At 41.2% G+C, this 21,037-nt stretch overlaps 1 protein-coding gene across 1 annotated transcript; it reads right to left on the bottom strand.

The window, feature by feature from the left end:
* Nucleotides 1-221: 221 nt before the first annotated feature.
* SNX20 (sorting nexin 20) lies at nucleotides 222-4,192 on the bottom strand. The gene is made up of 3 exons (XM_070760196.1): nucleotides 3,998-4,192; nucleotides 2,238-2,380; nucleotides 222-1,102 (listed from the first exon to the last, which is right to left on the bottom strand). Exons 1-3 carry the CDS (start codon nucleotides 4,158-4,160, stop codon nucleotides 434-436), a joined length of 975 nt encoding a protein of 324 aa, XP_070616297.1. The 5' UTR covers nucleotides 4,161-4,192; the 3' UTR covers nucleotides 222-433.
* Between the last annotated feature and the right edge of the window lie 16,845 nt (nucleotides 4,193-21,037).

Genomic DNA, 21,037 nt, shown 5'->3' with positions numbered 1-21,037 from the left:
TTGGCGGGACCCAGGAGAAGAGCCTTCTCTGTGGTGGCCCCGGCCTTCTGGAACCAGCTCCCCCCAGATATCAGAGTTGCCCCTACCCTCCTTGCCTTTCGCAAGCTCCTTAAAACCCACCTCTGTCGTCAGGCTTGGGGGAATTGAAATTTCCCTTCCCCCTAGGCTCATAGAATTTATACATGGTATGCTTGTATGTATGAGTGGTTCTTTAAATTGGGTTTGTTTAGATTGTTTTAATATTAGATTTGTTTACATTGTCTTTTTATATTGTTGTTAGCCGCCCCGAGTCTTCGGAGAGGGGCAGCATACAAATCTAATAAATACAAATATAAGTCTAAGTGCTATTGCTATTTCAGTCTTTCTCCTATTGGGAAAAATGTTCCTATCCCATCAAAAGCTGCTTTATATTTTTCTCCCTTTCTTCTTCTCCTCACTGGACATATTCCTGGACTGTCAGTTCCTTCAGGGTCAACATTTTCTGTGGAAGTTTTTGGGCCTTCCTCTCTTCCATTTTCTTTTGGAAGAACAAGAAGTCTCTCCCAAGCTCATACGCTAAGGAGATCATGGTTTCCAGCAATGGTAGGTAGTACCGATGACGGGGGTGTTTCTCTAAACGCTGTAAGGCCTTTTCTCCAAATTCGAAGGCGCTCTTGAAGTTCTCCAGATCTTTGTGACATACAAGGATGGCGCAGAGGGTGGGAACCAACAGGATGGGTCTGTGCCTTGTCAGCTTCTCTTGCAAAGCTACAGCCTCCAGGAAACCTCCCAAAGCTTTGATGTATTGTCCTCCCCGAAGGCAACTGTAGGCCTCTTCCAACTCAGGCTTTGTTAAGAAGTCAATGAACATCCGAGATGTCCTGATGAACTCCATGGAGTATAGAATCCGCAAGTAATCCTGGAAGGCTATTTTTCTCTCCAGGATGACCTCATCCATGAAATTGCCAGTCAGGATATTTTTGGGAAAAACGAGGTCTTCCATTTCGTCGTAGAATTCTTTCAATAGGCTCATGTGCAGCTTTTCAAAATCAGAATACCGGCGTTCGATCGTCGATACGTTGCTGTCAAAGCTGCCGGTCTGGATAATGATGATTTGGTACTTCTGGAAAGGATACACAAGCGAAATATTTTAGGAATGTCAGGTGCAAAAAGGAAACCCAGTTCATCTGTAGGTTACCCTGAGTATGGGTTGCATTACTTTGAATATTTGCAATTTTAGTTTATTATTATTATTTATTATTATTATTATTATTATTATTATTATTATTATTATTATTTATAGGATTTGTATGCCGTCCCTCTCCGCAGACTCGGGGCGGCTAACAACAGTAGTAAAACAGTACAACAAAATCCAATACTAAAAAGGCAGTTAAAAACCCATTATATAAAGACCAATCATACATACAAACATACCATACATAAAATTGTGAAGGCCTAGGGGGAAAGTGTATCTTAGTTCCCCCATGCCTGGCAGCAGAGATGGGTTTTAAGCAGCTTGTGAAAGGCAAGGAGGGTGGGGGCAATTCTAATCTCTGTGGGGAGCTGGTTCCAGAGGGTCGGGGCCGCCACAGAGAAGGCTCTTCCTCTGGGTCCCGCCAAGCGATATTGTTTGGTTTGTTTAGCCTAATATGCTGGCTTCACGCCATGATGGATGGTTTAATCTTATGCCTTAATTTATATCCCATAGTTTATTCAACAAACCATTATCCAAACTGCTTATGACTTCGTAAGTAAGCAGATGTTGGATAACATCTGTCTGAAGTAGTGTAGGGTTTCCTGCCTAAGCACTAGATTGAACTAGAAGACCTCCAAGGTCCCTTCCAATTCTGTTGTTGTTATTGTTATTATTAGTACTTTGTGTGAATCACTGCATCACACCTAACACTATGCCATAATTTATGGTTTACAACTGGGGTACCACCCTATTCAAAACCATGATGCTTGTATAAAGTGTAATGTAGCTTAATCCTGTAATTGCTACAATCATTATATTTGTGGCATATAATGTGGTGCTCACCTAACCGTTGTATTCTTAACCATGATTTAGTTGTACAACAAATAAAACTATCCAGCCCTAATGAAGTTGTTAGAGTTGTGATTGACTCAGCTGATGAAAGGGGATTTATTGAACTAGAGAACTGAACCATCTTGGGTCAACACTAGTTGCTTCAAGCCCTAGGTTGCATCATCATCATCATCATCATCACCATCACTCTTTCGTGAGCTTATTAGCTTACCACATATTTAGAGAAAGGCTTCTCTACAATTTTGGCTGATGGGATTTCAAAAAGCACTTTGACTTCTCGGCAGTTTCTTTTCTCCTTCCGCCAGTATTCCTGAAGTTCTTTAGTTGTCATGGAAGAGTTGGGATTTTTCTCATCTATAATTAAAATCATTATGAATTATAGACCGTGTGCTGAATTAGAATAAGGGCTTGGATCGTAAACTTTATATCATCTTTAGATCGCATGGAGGACTCATACAGGTTAACATCAAGCAGGGGTGGGCTTCAAAAATTTTAGCAATATTTTTTAATATTGTTTTAATATTCCTATAATAATAGAGTTTGGTTTATCTTGCTCTTTCCTTTTTCTCTTTTTCTTCTTCTCCTCTCTTTTCTTTCTCTCTTTTTTTGAATTATAATTTTCTTTCTTTTCTATGGTTTGTAGTTGATAAAGTTTTCTTTTCTTGTAAGGGTTTTGGGAAAATACCCAAGAAGGAGGAGCGGGCAGAATGGCATATTGGAAGTACTAAAGGAGAAGGATATTAACTTAGCAAGGTTTAAAGGAAATTAAGTGTGAATTCAATTAGAAGAAAATTAGATACCTAGATGACAAAATTAGAGGTCAAGGTTGGGGGGGAGGTTGGATTGACACCGGAAGTAATTAATTTGGAACCTGTTCTGTCGAGCTCTCTGGTAGAATCCTCCCAAAAATGCACAGATACAATTTCAGACACACACACGTTTGAAAATTCAAAACAATGTTCTTTATAATGAAAATGCAAATAAACAGAGCACTCTTTTTGTATAGCAAAGAGCACTTGTCTCCAAACAAATTGGTAATTTGTACAAGTCCCTTATCAGCTCTGTGATACTTAGCTTGCAGCTGTGAGGCAATTCACAGTCCTTCTTCTTTCACAAAGTGAAACACACTTTGCTCTGGGTTAGTTTCAAAGCAGGGAGTCAAAGTCAGTAAAGCAGTCACGAAACACAATGGTCAGATAATCTTCCACAATGGCCAAATCCACAGACTGCTCTTTATAGCAGCCTCACTAATGACCACAGCTCCACCCAACCACAGGTGGCCTCATTTTCTTTGATAATAATCTCTCAGTTGTTGTTGCCTATGCATCGCTCTCCACATGCGTGGCTGTATCATTAACTCTTGTTCTGAATCCAAGGAGGAGCTAGATAATTGATCTCCTTCTGAGCTGTCTGCCCCACTCTCCTCCTCCCTATCACTCATGTCTTCTTGGTCAGAGGAGCCTTCATCAGCAGATTCCACCGGGGGGGGGGGGACAGGCCTGCAGCATGTGGATGTCTCCCCCACATCCACAATCCTTGGGGCAGGAGCTGGGCCAGAGCTAACCACAACAGAACCAATAAGCTTTTTTTGGGGGGGTGGGGTGCATTTTTCGCCACTGCACTGGAGGAAGCAAACCAGCATTGAGCTAAATTAGAACCCAGTCCAAAGGACACCCCACCTTGTTCCTTTCTAGATTTATTCAGTTCTGTCAGATCCCCATTTACCATAATCCAAAATTTCTGGAATAAATGGACTTCAATCCTTTAAAAAACAAACAAACGCTGGTCCACTCAAATTCCGCATAGAACAGAATCAGAACAAACCAAAGGGTAATTGAATTCAGAGCCACAGGTAAGTAGTTGTGTTGGATCACAATTCTTAGCAGTGCCTTTCCGATGGTGGGGCTGATAGGATTTGGGATGCAAAAGATCTGGAGAACAGCAGATCACCTATCCTATAAAATGGCTTACCTGGTTGGTTGGTGGTCTCTTTTGCTTCCTGGGTGGCTTGACATGAATTTATGTTTTCATAATCGTCCTCTTCACCGGAATGGAGGACTCTAGGCGATTTGGATGTCTCTGGATGGTCTTCCTGCCTTTCTTCTGCTCCTGGGTAGAACTGGTTTTCATCCATTGTACAGCTTTCAGCAAAAAATGTAATCGGTTTATATACTGCTCAAAAAAAAGAAAAAAGAAAAAAGGGAACACTTAAACAATACAATATAACTCCAAGTAAATCAAACTTCTGTGAAATCAAACTGTCCACTTAGGAAGCAACACTGATAGACCGTTAATTTTGCATGGTGTTATTGTTGTATCCTGGAATGGCTACCTTGTAACGCTGTAAATAGTTTGTTCCTCTTTTCCAGCGCTGTCTGAGCCCAAGCAGGAAGTCGCTCCTGATTGGCTCAGACGCGGCCGGCTCTAGCTTTGGCGGGAACCGCAAAAGTATAAAAGAAGCGGTTTCTCCCTGCAGAGCCAGTCGGTACTCGCTGAATTGTCACTTTACCTTGCTGAGCTGTCACTTGTTCTCTGAGCTGAATAAAAGTACCGATTGCTCAAAACCCTGTCTCTGGGTCTACTTCACTGGCGACGAACGAACGGAAGAAACTTCGCGTGCAACATGGACAAAATCCAGATCGGCCAGGCTCCAGAACTCTTCGATTCCGAGAAAATGACATGGGACGAGTACATGGCCACCTTCGAGATATTCCTCGAGGCGGCGGGAATGCAGGACGCCGGAGCCGATCGCAGACGGGCTATTTTTCTCAACTACTGCGGCGCAGAGATCCGTAGACTTGCCCAAACTCTCACCGAACCAGAACAAGCAAGAGCCACAGCGTGGGACGTCCTTCAACAGAAACTAGCGAGCCATTTCAAACCAACCAGACCAGCCATGGTTTACCGGCATCAATTTCACATGATGGCTCAGAGAGAAACCGAGTCGATAAGCCAATTCACAACGCGGCTTCGAACGGTACTTGCTCAATGCAAGTTTCAAGACCCAGAAGCTCGCCTCACCGACGCCTTGGTTTTCGGCATGAAGAGCAACACAGTGAGAAATAAACTCCTCACCGAAGAAGAGCCGACTCTACAAACCGTGATCAAATTAGCGCAAACCGCGGAAGCAGCCGACGCAGCGGCAAGAGAATTAAAAGAGCACGGAAGGCGAGAAATCATTGCCAAAATCGACGCCGAGTCTCCCAGCGCCATGGGAACAGACGACCGCAGCCAGCCAACTAGCAACGGGGACAACTGCCTCCTCCTGCAAGACCAGCCGAGACACCCTAGAGCTACTCACCCAGCCCCCTGCGCGGGCTGCCGGGGAAATCACCAGCGCCATCGATGCCCTTTCCGAGACGCTACTTGCCACCGTTGCAACCGGAGAGGCCACATCGCCATCGCATGCAGGGCAACGGCACCAGAAGAAACTTTTGCCACACAACAATACCAGCGACCTCAAAACCACCACCCCCAATCGCGAGAAAGGAGACCGTTCCGCAACTCGGGTCAAAGGAATTACCCCACCGCTAACCGAGACTACAATAGAGGTAACTCTCAATTTTCCGTGAATAACACGGCAACCAAAAAGGGGGCTAAAATCGTTATCTCATTGTTACTAAATAACCAGCCTTGCTCAATGGAGCTGGATACGGGCTCGAGATATACCATCATGCCCTGGGAAAAATTTAAGCTATATATGCCTAATGTGTCTAAGGCTGACCTAATTCAAACCTCTTTGGTGATCAGAGACTTCCAAGGGGGGGTAATCTCGGTCCTGGGAACTGCAAATGTACCTATTGCATTTAAGAATGTTAAATGTACCCTTCCCATGCTTATTGTGACGGGGGCCAAACACTCCCTGCTAGGGCTAGCGTGGATGGAACCGTTGGGGATCGAAATTTCGGGTGTGTGTAATGTAAACTGTGATATTATGCCTAACTTTGTGAAAGAGTTCCCTGAAGTGTTCAGCCCCACCTTAGGATTGTATAAGGGACCCCCTATATCTTTCTCTATTGACCCCAAGGTCCCACCGGTTAGACTGAAACCTCGCAGGGTTCCCCTTCCGCTTCTCCCCAAGCTAGACATACAGCTGGACAAACTCATTAGTCAAGGTATCTTGGTCCCTGTGGAACAGGGGCCATGGGAAACTCCCATAGTGACACCCCTGAAGCCAGATGGCTCCTTAAGAGTTTGCGCTGATTACAAATCAACCCTGAATAAGGCACTCCAACACCACCCCTACCCCATTCCGGTTGTGCAACAACTCTTACACTCCCTGGGGGAGGGGAAAAGGTTCGCAAAGATCGACCTGGCGCAGGCTTACCAGCAACTTCCGGTCGATGAACAAACAGCAAACGCTCAAACGATTGTAACACACAGGGGGGCTTTCAAATGCACGAGGTTACAGTTTGGGGTAAGCATAGCCCCAGGAATATTCCAGAGCATCATGGAACGCCTATTGTCAGGGGTAAATGGGGCAATTCCATATTTTGATGACATCTTAATTGCAGGGGAAAACCAGGAACAAGTGAACAAAAGAATAAGGGAAGTACTTAAGAGGCTACAGGACAAAGGGTTACGAATCAAGCCTGATAAATGTGTCTGGGGAACTGACAGTATTGAATTCCTTGGGTATAAGATAGATAAAGAAGGTATCCACCCCACAACAGAGAAGCTGAGAGCAATTAGAGAAGCCCCAGAGCCACGAGATAAGAGTGAGTTGCAGGCATTTTTGGGCCTCCTTAATTTTTATTCCATTTTTTTAAAGCAGAAGGCAACAGTAGCAGAGCCTCTCCATCGTTTACTCCAGAAGGAAGCCCGCTGGACATGGGGGAAAACTGAACGTGAAGCTTTTTGTCAAATAAAAAATTTATTAACGTCTAAGAGTGTAGTAGTCCAATATAGTGCTTCACTACCCATTAGGCTCACGTGCGACGCTTCGCCGTACGGCATAGGAGGAGTTTTAGCTCACGTTCTACCCAATAAGACAGAGGCCCCAATAGCATTTTTTTCAAGAACCATGACCAGCACGGAGAGGAATTATAGTCAATTAGACAAGGAGGCTCTAGCATTAGTGGCAGGGGTAAAGAAGTTTCACAATTACATTTTTGGAAGAAGCTTTGAGCTAGTCACTGACCACAAACCCCTACTAGGCCTGCTAGCCCCCAACAAGCCCACTCCACCTTTTATGTCTCCAAGACTAATCAGATGGGCCCTTTTCCTCTCAGGGTATCAGTATGAGCTCACCCACAAGGGGGGGAAGGAAATCAATCATGCAGACGGCCTCAGCAGATGCCCCATAGCAGACTTGGTAGAAGACCCTGTTCCTGCCACAGATGTGCTAATGATAGAACTCGAGGAAAACCCACTAACCACAGCAAAAGAGGTAGCTGCACACACGCAGCAAGACCAAATCCTTAAACAAGTGGTGAACTGTGTTCTAAAGGGATGGCAAAATGATATTGTTAAACCTGAATTGTGTGATTTTAAAAACAAAAGGCTTGAATTATCATATGTAAAAGGTTGTTTGCTGTGGGGGGATAGAGTGATCATCCCCAAACGCCTAAGGGAAAAGGTACTCAGAATGTTACACGTGGGCCATCCTGGGATTGTCAGGATGAAGAGCCTAGCAAGGGGGCATTTATGGTGGCCAGGGCTAGATGCTGATATTGGAAGTTGGGTTTCAAAGTGTGACCCGTGCCAAGAGTCAAGGCCCAGTCCCCCCAAAACAACTCCGGCTGAGTGGGAACAGCCTGCTGGCCCTTGGTCTAGGATCCACATTGATTTTGCTGGCCCAGTGGGGTCTCAGTACTTCCTAATAGTGGTTGATGCTTTCTCCAAATGGTTGGAAATAATAGCAATGAACAACATAACCACAAGTGCCACTATCAAGGTATTGAGCAGACTGTTTGCATCCCATGGTTGCCCTGATCTATTAGTGTCTGACAATGGGCCACAGCTAACAGCCAGGCAATTCGAATTATTCCTAGATGGCCTAGGGGTCAGGCATGCCCTCATCTCGCCTTACTCGCCCTGGGCTAACGGGTTGGCAGAACGTTACGTAAGGGTGGCAAAGGAGGCATTGCACAGGTCAGGCCCTGGGGATGTGCAACAGAACTTGGACCAATTCTTATTAACCCAGCACATTACCCCTAACTCGCACACACATGTAAGCCCTGCAGAGTTATTGATGGGGAGAAAGTTGAGGTCACCATTAGACAGGTTAAATCCAAGGTTCTGTGTGAATAATAACCAAATGTGCATGAAACCAGAAAGAGAAATGTATTTGGGTCAAAATGTATATGTAAAATGTTTTGATGGAAATGTAAACTGGATGAAGGGAATTATTGTTAAGCAAAACGCACCCAAGACTTATATTGTTAAACTGGAGGATGGTCGTTTGTGGAAACGACACATAGACCACATTCGGAAACGAACTGAAAACCAATTGCAACAACCCGCTGACTTGGACTCTCCCCCTTCAACAGACTTTAGTACATTGCCCGAACTAAGAAACACGCAAAGAGACTTATCGGGCCAGGGGGAACCATCCAGCGACGCCGAGCCATCCTCGTCCTCCGAGGCCTTCGTTGGGCCCGCCAGGCCAAGTCCGCCGCACCGGGAGAGCAGCGGCGAGCCATCCTCCACAGTCAGTGGCGAAGGAGAAATTGGACTGCGCAGGTCAGCGCGAGAGCCTCGGAGGCCTCACCGATTGGACGACTTCGTCACATGGCTTTCTTGATGGATGAGTCCAACTATGAGGGGAGGGGTGTTGTATCCTGGAATGGCTACCTTGTAACGCTGTAAATAGTTTGTTCCTCTTTTCCAGCGCTGTCTGAGCCCAAGCAGGAAGTCGCTCCTGATTGGCTCAGACGCGGCCGGCTCTAGCTTTGGCGGGAACCGCAAAAGTATAAAAGAAGCGGTTTCTCCCTGCAGAGCCAGTCGGTACTCGCTGAATTGTCACTTTACCTTGCTGAGCTGTCACTTGTTCTCTGAGCTGAATAAAAGTACCGATTGCTCAAAACCCTGTCTCTGGGTCTACTTCAGTTATGCACATTCAACTTTGTACAGAACGAAGTATTGAATGAGAATATTTCATTCATTCAGATCTAGGATGTGTTCTTTGAGTGTTCCCTTTATTTTTTTGAGCAGTGTATAACAGTAGATGAGAATGACCTTTTTTTTTAAAAAAAAAGAAGGTTTTTTTACTTTTTAACTTGAATATATCATCATCCATTAAACAGTGTGTCACCTGGGGACAAATGTCTCTCTGCTTTTACAATCAAAATTTACAGTATTGTTAGTATTTTTCTAATTTTACAGTAGTAATAATCAGCATTATAAATTAACTGCACATAAAAAAAATTAGCATCAAATGTTTTATGCAGGGCGCCTAGCACCGGTGAAGCTGGCAAAAATGTTTTAAAGATAAATCATCTCAATGTTGGAAATGCCACCTGATGCCTGGATCATATTATCATATGTGGTGGGCATGTGTAGAGGCAAAAAAACCTATTGGATAAAAATACAATTGTGGTTGGAAAAGGTGATAAAGCAGCAGACTGATTTAAAACCAGAAATATTTTTGCCTGAAACTTATAGTAAAGGGAATGCACATTTAATTATACATGTATTAACTGCAGCTAGAATTGCATTTGCACAAAATTGGGAAAGTGATGAGATCCCTCTGGATAAGAACATGATTGGGAAAGCTGTTCCACTGATTAATTGTTCTGTCAGGAAATTTATCCTTAGTTCTAAGTTGCTTCTCTCTATGTTTAGTTTCTACCCATTGCTTCTTTTTCTCTCCTCATGTGCTTTGGAAAAGAGCTTGACTCCCTCTTCTTTGTGACACTGCTATTATGTCTCCTCTGGTCCTTTTTTTCATTAAACTAGACATACCCAGTTCCTGCAACCATTCTTCACATGTTTTAGTCTCCAGTCCCCTAATTATCTTTGTTGCTCTTCTCTGCACTCTTTCTAGAGTCTCAACATACTTTTTACATCGTAGCGACCAAAACTGAATGCAGTATTCTAAGTGTAGCCTTCCAATAAGGTAGAATTAGCTCATCTGGACATGTTTCCTGTTTGCTGTACCTGAGAAAGCTTACAATATACCACAGGTAGCTTTTCAGACATATTTTGTTTTCGCCATATTTTGTTGGAAAAGGTGCAGTTCTCGCAAAATACAGAAAGGATGAAACTATCTTACAACCATCTAGCCCCCCGTTCTTTCTAACAGGACAAAACAATTAGGAGTAAACATAGTCCTAAGCAAAAATCACAACCAAGTACTGTAGTATATCCCACCCGTTTGAAACTTACCTACTCTTAATTAAGACAGACAAAATCCTGATCTGGTGGAATTCTGGAAATGATTTGATATGTTGTGAAGCTCTTGCCTCTAAAACACGGCGATAGCAACTCTTCCGGCTTCCTTTTGAAATTCAGTTTCAGTTTAGGTATCTTGGTCAACTTCTGTATTTTATTCTACGGAAGGAAGTTTAGCTGAACTTCCTCATTTTTAATCTCATCTGTGCTGTTTTAAGAAGGTGATTGCACAAAAAGTTATGAATTCTCTGAATTTTTTTTTTGGAAATATGTTACCTGGTGGTCCCTTTTATATGAGGACAGGTTCTTGGCACACTCCCCATAATAGCAACTGAGAATAGCAATCTTAAAATGTCTAAATGTAACAGCGAAGCTGGAATACACTGTATATTGGTCGTACCAATTAATTATTTTCTTCCTTTCACCCCCTAAATTGCCTCCAGAAATGTCTAGATTTATTGAGCTAATAACCAGGACTCCAGCAATTGATAAAGGGCACATGGATTTTTGAAAACTTTTAAGATTGGGGGATTGATATCGCTTTATCTCACGTTTTAGTTTCTTTGCTCTTAGGGATTGTGCCTACCAGTCTTTGAAAATAAAAAAATTGTATAAGCAGCTTCAAAACTCAGCAATAGGGTCAAATGGAAATACTTGACATTCATCATAGTTAGATGATGATGACTGTTCTGCCCGCATGTCCCAACCGCTTGTAATTACAGGGTAATTAGTCCAAAAAGACACACATCACACGATAGAAGGAAAGCAAAAAGTCTTTATTAACAGAAAAGCAGAAACAACTCCCTTTTTACATGTCAAAGGGATTTTCTGGTACACACAAGGCACAGGTTAAATGCAATCCAATTTCTCACCCAGTATCTGGGAAATTGAGTCCAATTCCAAAAGTCCAGAAAGTCCACACAAGTCTTGAGCAGCACAAAAACCATGATCTTGACGAAACAATGAATCAGATAAACTGCCATGAGGCTAAAACACCAGGCTACAGCACAGAATGCAGAGATATTGCAGAGCGATAACAGAGTGAGTGACAGAGACAGAGAGAACAAGCTATGATCTCTAGCTCCCTCTTATGGAAGTCTGCAATACTATCAGCCAATCAGACATAACTCAGTTAAAGCTATATACATTAACACAGTGATTTGCAACCTTTTTTGAGCCGCGGCACATTTTTTACATTTATGAAACCCTGGGGCACATTGAGCGGGGCGGGGGGGGAGAGGGCTAAAAAAACTTTGGACAAAAAATTCTCTCTCTTCCTCCCTTTCGCTCTATTTCTCTCTCCCTCTTTCTCTCCCTTCCTTCCTCTTTCTTTCTCTCTCTCCATTCCTCTTTCTTTCTCTTCCTTCCTTCCTCTCTCTTTTTGCTCTCTTTCTCTCTCCCTCCCTACCTCCCTCTATGTCTTTTTCTCTCTCTCCTTCCCTCCCTCTCTTTCTCTCTCTCTCTTACTTTCTTTCTCTCTCTTTCTCTCTCTTGCTTTCTTTCTCTTGTTCTCTCTCTCTCTCTTGCTTTCTTTCTCTCTCTTTTGTTCTCTTTCTCTCTCTCTCGCTCTTGTTCTCTTTCTCTCCCTTTCTCTTTCTTTCTTTCTCTCTCTTGCTTTCTTTCTCTCTTTCTCTCTTTCTCTCTCTTGTTCTCTTTCTCTCCCTTTCTCTTTCTCTCTCTCTCTTGCTTTCTTTCTCTCTCTTGCTTTCTTTCTCTTGTTCTTTCTCTCTCTCTTGCTTTCTTTTTCTCTCTTTTGTTCTCTTTCTCTCTCTCGCTCTTTCTCTCTCTTGCTTTCTTTCTCTCTCTCTCTTGCTTTCTTTCTCTTTCTTTCTCTCTCTGCTTTCTTTTTCTCTCTTTTGTTCTCTCTCTCTCTCTTGCTCTTTCTCTCTCTTGCTTTCTTTCTCTTTCTTTCTCTCTTTCTTTCTTTCTCTCTCTCTCTTTCTCTCTTGCTTTCTTTCTCTCTCTTTTGTTCTCTTTCTCTCTCTCTTGCTCTTTCTCTCTCTTGCTTTCTTTCTCTTTCTTTCTCTCTTTCTTTCTTTCTCTCTCTCTCTTGCTTTCTTTCACTCTCTCTCTCTTTCTTTCTCTTGCTTTCTTTCTCTCTCTGAGCTTTGCGGCACACCTGACCATGTCTCATGGCACACTAGTGTGCCACGGCACACTGGTTGAAAAACACTGCATTAACACACATTGTTGGTTTATATATTGCCCACCCAACCGTTAGACAGAGCCTTAATAAGACCTTTTACGTCCCTTCCAAGTTCATTATTCTTTATTTTATATTTTTCTGGATTGCCTTACATCTTTTGTTTGATCATCTGCCTCTTACTGAGGACTCAACAATGTCTGACTTCTCCTAAATCTGTCCATGGAGATGTTACCAACGAGAGATATTTCTAGGCTACAATTACCCAGATGCCTCAGGTCCCCTTGAGCTTGTTAAAGTAAATGGAAATGAAGGCAATAATCTCCATCCAGTCTCTTGCATTTTTAAAGGATTAATATTTATCATTTATTGCCTTTCAAGCAAGCCGTGGTTGAAATAAGCTTTACTGTTTTATGCGAGCAGCCAGCCTTTCTGACTATAAATATGTTCAAACTGTTTCCTGTCAAAACTAATAAAAAAAACCAGTAGCCAGGAACTTTCTGACTTATCAGACTCTAATCCAATCTATCAGTAAAAGATAACATGGCTTAAAATAGCTGCTGCCATCTGTTCTGTCGGGCTCTCTGGTAGAATCCTCCCAAAAATTCAAAGGTACAAATTTCAGACACACACACATTTGAACATTCAAAACAATGTTCTTTATAATGAAAAGTCACTTAAACTAAGCCCTCTTTTGGTATAGCAAAGAACACTCGTCTCCAAACAAACTGGTAATTTATACAAGTCCCTTATCAGTTCTGTGATACTTAGCTTGCAGCTGTGAGGCAATTCACAGTCCTTCTTTCAAAAAGTGACACACACTTTGCTCTGGTTTAGTTTCAAAGCGGGGAAAAATCAGCACACAAAAGGTCAAAGTCAGTAAAGCAGTCATGAAACACAACGATCAGATAATCCTCCACAATGGCCAAACTCACAGGCTTCTATTTATAGCAGCCTCACTAATTACCACAGCCCCACCCAACCACAGGTGGCCTCATTTTCTTTGATAATAATCTCTCAGTTGTTGCTGCCTATGCATCGCTCTCCACATGCGTGGCTGTATCATTAACTCTTGTTCTGAATCCAAGGAGGAGCTAGATAATTGATCTCCTTCTGAGCTGTCTGCCCCACTCTCCTCCTCCCTGTCACTCATGTCTTCTTGGTCAGAGGAGCCTTCATCATCAGATTCCACTGGGGGCAAAAGAGGCCTGCAGCATGTGGATGTCTCCCCCACATCCACAGTCCTTGGAGCAGGAGCTGGGCCAGAGCTAACCACAACACCATCTAATAATAGAATTGTGCTACCAGAATTATCTCCCTGTTGTTTAAATTTCGGATAATTTCTTATTCTGGCAGATAATTTCCATTCCAACACAATTTCTTTTTCAGCCGTGGTAATTTACAGGATCTTGAAATAGCTTATTTGGTGTTTGGATGAGGTATTTATTTTTGAAAGAAGAGATTTGGGGAAATAGAGGATTCGCCCCCCCCCCCAAAAAAAAATGATTGCAGGAAACGTTCTCAATTTTGAGGAATCCAGAATTATTGACACCCTTAAAAATGGAGTGAGCAGGTCATTTCTCCAAGTCACAGCGCGAAACTTTTCAAAGAAAAGGGATCTGAAATTAGTTCTTCAAACTTTCAACTAAAAGGCAAGATCTCTCTCTCCCACTCACTCACACCCACACACAACCTCAGCATCTGAGGTCACAGATTATTATCCTTTCGGTTTAGTTTGGGATTTGAATTCATAGAATAGAATAGAATAGAATAGAATGGAATGGAATGGAATAGAATAGAATTTTTTATTGGCCAAGTGCGATTGGACACACAAGGAATTTGTCTTGGTTCAGATGCTCTCAGCCTACATAAAAGAATCATGTGGTACATTTGTCAAGAATCATGTGGTACAACACTTAATGATTGTCATAGGGATCAAATAAGCAATGAAGAAACTATCAATATTAATAAAAATCTTAGGATACAAGCAACAAGTTACAGTCGTATAGTCCTAGGTGGGAGGAAAAGGATGGTAGGAATGATGAGAAAAACTAGTAGAATAGAAGTGCAGATTTAGTAAAAAGTGTGACAGTGTTGTGGGAAATATTTGTTTAGTAGAGTGATGGCATTCGGGAAAAAAAGGATGCAAGGGGTCAGTAAATATTTTCCCTGCCCTCTTTTTGACTCGTGCAGTATACAGGTCCTCAATGGAAGGCAGGTTGGCAGCCATTGTTTTTTCTGCAGTTCTGATTCTCCTCTGAAGTCTGTGTCGGTTCTGTTGGGTCACAGCACCAAACCAGACAGTTATAGAGGTGCAGATGACAGACTCAATGATTCCTCTGAAAAATACGGTAACATTTTGTAAATAATGTCTAATAACACACCCCTCCCACCCCAAACCTCAGTTGGGAAACAGATTGACATTTTAAAAGATGCTTGAATTTTTTATGTACTGCTCAAAAAAAATAATAAAGGGAACACTTAAACAATGTAGCTCCAACTAAATCAAACTTCTGTAAAATCAAACTGTCCAGTTAGGAAGCAACACTGATTGACCATCAATTTCACATGCTGTTGTACACATTCAACTTTGTACAAAACAAAGTATTCAATGAGAATATTTCATTCATTCAGATCTAGGATGTGTTCTTTGAGTGTTCCCTTTATTTTTTTTGAGCAGTATATATGCAGTGAGAGCTGAGATGAACATCCATTCAGGTTTAAAGAATACAGTTTCAAATCTTCTGATCAAATGGAAGCCCGTTGTCTGTATCAATATTTTATATGAGGACAATGGAGCATTGTATGGTCTCCTTTCTTTTGTTATGGAATTCTTTAGCATTGACTTACCTCCCTTGCATTTTTTTTTAATTTTTATTTTACAAATGTGACATACAAGAGAAAAGAAAAAACATACATAAAAACATATATATACAACATTTGGGAAATGAAAGTTTCCCCACTTTTTTTGGGGGGGGATATTTGATCAGAGAATTACACTTCTTTTACATAATATTAATTTTTGAATTCTTTTATTTGAAGTGTTGGTTTGCATAAATTTTTCTTTCTTTCTTTCTTTTAGCCAATCATAAAATTTTGCCCATGTTTTATAGTAATCTGATTCTTCTTTTGGATAGACTGTCCATCTCCGCACAGTCTAGTATTTTTCTAATTATTATATTTTCTTCCGGTAGTTTATCTATTTTCCACTGTTGGGCATATACTATTCTGGCAGCTGTTAGTATATGTATAACTAGGTATCTTACCTCTTTTTCTATTTTTTTATTAAAAATACCCAATAAATATAATTCTGGGTTTTTTTCGATTTCTTCATTTGCTATTTCTTTTAACCAATTTGTTATTTTATTCCAAAACTTTTTTGCCTGTGTGCATATCCACCCTTGCATTTTAAAGGACTAAACAGATTCGAGGGTTTTAAAAATGTTTATAAATAAAGAGAGTAGAAATGCAGTACAACACAATCATCAGTCAAACGTGGTTTTGTGAAACTGAAGAAATCCAGAATCGGCAAAGAATACGTATATTTTAAGGATGCAAAACCTGGACTCAGAGAAGCACCCGTTTCCAAAGCTGTCAACAAATCAAAGTTTAAACTTCTGAAGAGAGTGAGCCATACTAGTCTGCTTCGAAAAAAACACATGTCGTAAAGATAGGAAAGTGATTGACCTGAAACCAGATTTTGGGAGATAGAATGAGTTGAAGCAAGAATAATTCTACTAGAAAGTGGGAGAAATTTTCAGATAACAAAGGCAATACTACCTAAGTTTCAAATTGCTATGTGAAAAATAGGGAGTTGAAAACAATGGTTTGGTGGAAGTAAAACATTTATCAAGGGGGGAAAATATAGGAAAGAGACCATAGTTAATTTCATCCACTGATTAAGATCTAGCTACTACTTCTGCAGAAAAAGTCACCCATACTTGCTCTAGCTTAAAAAAAAGTATGTTAAAAATGATATGGAAAAATGCCTTGCTGGTATAATCAAATAAATAATTTGTTGGGATTTGCTCTAGGTTGAAGATCTGAAGACTTTCCCAATCTTAACCAACCGGGCTTTCGAAACCTGAAGTAACACTTGTTTATAAGCCAAGATCCCTTCTTCTCGGAATGAAAGGAGATAGCTTGCATAAGAATCTTCTTGTTAATATTCATGGCCAAATATTTCATGCAGATTTGTCCTTCGCCCCCTAATTTTTTATTCTTCTCCCGGTGGTCCAGAACAGCTTCTAGTTTCTTCTCCTAATTCTTTAGATTTTTCTTGCATAATCTGATCCATTGGGCTCACTATTGTCTCATAGGCTTCATGGTCCACAAATGTACTTTGTCCTTTCCATTCTTCCAGGTAGTCTTGGAGATCGATGGGCATGTTGCCCAAATCGGAGTCATCTTCTAGATTTAGGTCAGAAGTGCTGTTCAATAGATCACCGTCTTCTTTCATTCCATGCATCATCGCGGTAATTTCCATGCTATCGCTGTCCCTGATGTCTGGAATGCTGTCCGATAAGATGTCGTGGACTATCACTGGTTCCAGACCTGGCGTGTACCATTTGGCTCTGGAAAACTCCAGGATTTTTTCCACTGAACTGCAGGGAAAAGCAAATAATTTCATCAGGTGGAGAGCTGATCTTCAGATTGCCCAACACTAATTGGCCAAAGGACCCACAAGCCAAAGAACAGAAAGAAGAACGGGTACCTTCTCCTCGTCCTAAAACAGCAAAGGCAACATAAAATAGCCCCATGGAAGCATCTCCAGCACTTCGCTGAGCTCATTTGTTTGAGCTTTTTGAGGTGACACTAAGACCTCTTGGAAAAGTCACCTGAGAATAAGACCTTGCGGTCGAGTCAACTAGGTTCTAACACTAGACCCCCCAAAGTTCCCTCTTGGCTTGGATGGAGATACCTGGATGAATGCCCCCACCTCTATGATACTGGACTACCTGGTGTTGCCTTTGTGACATCTTCCAGCTCATGATTTCTGTGTGCATTGTTCCAAATAATTTGCATACTGGCATCACACTGGTGCAGAAGTGCCAGCAAAGTAACATCTTTCTAAAGCTGGGATTGACAATGGTGAAGCTTTGTCAAGGAAGGAGCTCTGAGAGGATGGAAACCCCTTAACCCCATGGTAGAAACATAGAAACATAGAAGACTGATGGCAGAAAAAGACCTCATAGTCCATCTAGTCTGCAACTATACTATTTCCTGTGTTTTATCTTAGGATGGAACTATGTTTATCCCAGGCATGTTTAAATTCAGTTACTGTGGATTTACCAACCACGTCAGCTGGAAGTTTGTTCCAAGGATCTACTACTCTTTCAGTAAAATAATATTTTCTCACGTTGCTTCTGATCTTTCCCCCGAACTAACCTCAGATTGTGCCCCCTTGTTCTTGTGTTCACTTTCCTATTAAAAACACTTCCCTCCTGAACCTTATTTAACCCTTTAACATATTTTACTGAAAGAGTAGTAGATCCTTGGAACAAACTTCCAGCTGACGTGGTTGGTAAATCCACAGTAACTGAATTTAAACATGCCTGGGATAAACATAGTTCCATCCTAAGATAAAATACATGAAATAGTATAATTGCAGACTAGATGGACTATGAGGTCTTTTTCTGCCATCAATCTTCTATGTTTCTATGTTTCGATCATGTTCCCCCCTTTTCCTTCTGTCCTCCAGACTATGCAGATGGAGTTCATGAAGTCTTTCCTGATAGGTTTTATGCTTAAGACCTCCCACCATTCTTGTAGCCCGTCTTTGGACCCGTTCAATTTTGTCAATATCTTTTTGAAGGTGAGGTCTCCAAACTGCACACAACATTATTCCAAATGGGGTCTCACCAGCGCTCTATACAGCGGGATCCCAATCTCCCTCTTCCTGCTTGTTATACCTCTAGCTATGCAGCCAAGCATTCTGCTTGCTTTTCCTACCACCTGACTGCACTGTTCACCCATTTTGAGACTGAACAGTGTGGTCAGGCGGTAGGAAAAGTGAGTAGAATGCTTGGCTGCCTAGCTAGAGGTATAACAAGCAGGAAGAGGAAGATTGTGATCCTGTTGTATAGAGTGCTGGTGAGACCCCATTTGGAATACTGTGGTCACCATCTTCATCATCGAATGACCCCATAATCCCACGTGAAGTGGAGTCCGAGCAACAGAATGGAGCTAATGGCCGGATGTGCTCCCTGTCATCAATGCAGTTTTATTCAGCCGATTATCTACCTCTACCTATTATCTACCTCTACCTAGGATTGAACTCACAGCCTCCTGATTGTGAGGCGAGAGCTCCACCTCTAGGCCACTGCACCACTCTCCCTTAACCACATTTTGGGTTACTCAATTTTGTAAAAGGAGGCTTGCTGTGGAGTTTTATTTGTTTATTTGAGTGATTGATTGATTTCTATGCTACCCTTCTCCTCAGATTCAAATCATTCTGCCGGAAACATTTTCCTCTGGGGATGAATACCAACATGGACTTCTACTCCCAGAGGTCCACAGGCTGTTTTATTGGGTTTATACTTTTTTTTTTAACTTGCTCTTATATTTGTATTGGGAGTATTTTAAATTTTTATCATATTGTTACAATTATAGATGCATAGATTGATAGATATGGATTGATATAGATGATAGATTAGATAGATAGATAGATAGATAGATAGATAGATAGATGGATGGATGGATGGATGGATGGATGGATGGATGGATGGATGGGGTGGGTGGGTGGGTGGGTGGGTGGGTATATAGATAGAAAGATAGATAGATAGATAGATAGATAGATAGATAGATAGATAGATAGATAGATAGATAGATAGAAAGATAGATAGATAGAAAGATAGATAGATAGATAGATAGATAGATAGAAAGATAGATAGATAGATAGAAAGATGGATAGATAGATAGATAGATAGAAAGAAAGATAGAAAGATAGATAGATAGAAAGAAAGATGGATAGATAGATAGATAGAAAGATAGATAGATAGAAAGATAAATAGAAAGATGGATAGATAGACAGATAGATAAATAAATAAATAGATAGATAGATAGATAGATAGAAAGAAAGAAAGAAAGAAAGACAGACAGACAGACAGACAGATGATAGGTAGGTAGGTAGGTAGGCAGGTAGGCAGGCAGGCAGGCAGGCAGGCAGGCAGATAGATAGATAGAGGATAGACAGATGATAGACAGACAGACAGACAGACAGACAGACATACTTCTGTCTGTCTGTACTGGTTGTGTTTTTTTGTAATTTAAATTATTAGGCACTCAGAGCCATGCGTATGAGATAGGTAGCCATCTATACCTGTCAAATAAATACACGAGCAAACCATTGGTTTTTTAAAAAATCCAATTGAAGACAGAAATGTCGGCATACAAATCCAATAAATAAATAAAATAAATAAATGAGTATATCGGAGGTGTAGATTCTTTGAGAGCTGCATGCAACAAAATATCATTTTACTGTATGCCCAATTAGTGTACAATAAAAGCGATAAGTTATTCAATGTCTAACTCTAAGACGTACATGACATCTATTTTCATCATCTCTATCCATCCATTCACACACACAATTTTATATCCATTTGATTATATTTTATAATACTGTACACTGCTCAAGAAATAAATAAAGGCAACACTTAAAGAACACACCCTAGATCTGAATGAATGAAATATTCTAATTGAATCCTTTGTTCTGTACAAAGTTGAATGTGCACAACAGCAGGTGAAATTGACTGTCGATCAGTGTTGCTTCCTAAGTGGACAGTTTGATTTCACAGAAATTTGATTTACTTGAGTTATATTGTGTTGTTTAAGTGTTCCCTTTATTTTTTTTGAGCAGTGCATATAGATATAAAATTAATTCTTTTTGTCTGTCAGCGTTTAAATATAGTGCACATATTCCTATGCAGAGATTTTATTACATTTTAAGAGAATCTGTAGGAAAACAATCCTAAAGGTCTGCATAGATTTAAAAGGAAATCACCCAGTTTAAATCGAATTTATCTCCCCTTGTGCATTCATACGCAATTGCACTCACACACTCTCAACAGGTGTTCCTCCATTTTTATTCTTTGCTTTTCAACTGCATCTTATTTTTATTATTGTTTTTGGGGAGAAACAATGGAAATCAAAGAATCACCAACAGTAAATAATTATAAACGCCGATTATGAATTAATATGTACTAGCAACAGACACATGGCTCCGCCCTCCTCTGAATGACGTCATCAAAACGGGAGGGGGCAAGAGAAGGTGGAGAAATGATTAAAAAAAAGTTTTACCTTTTAGACCCCCCGCCCACTTTTCCCCTCCGCCCTTTCGGCTTTTTATCCAATAGAAAGCAAGGTAGGCAAGTCCTGGAAAATCCTGTCCAATGAAACCCACCAATCTCGGCGCGTGCGGGAGGGCCTTTCTTCCTTTTCTAGCCACTCCTCGAACAAGGAACGAACCGGGCCAGCTACGATTCAACCTAACGTGCTGGTAAGGGAAATAAAAATAAGATGGAAATTCCCTCCGT

This window comes from Erythrolamprus reginae, chromosome 9, assembly GCF_031021105.1.
Source record: "Erythrolamprus reginae isolate rEryReg1 chromosome 9, rEryReg1.hap1, whole genome shotgun sequence".
NCBI classification, from domain to species: Eukaryota; Metazoa; Chordata; class Lepidosauria; order Squamata; family Dipsadidae; genus Erythrolamprus; species Erythrolamprus reginae.
Note: the sequence above shows the minus strand (reverse complement) of the source record. Positions and strands in the feature narration are given on the sequence as shown.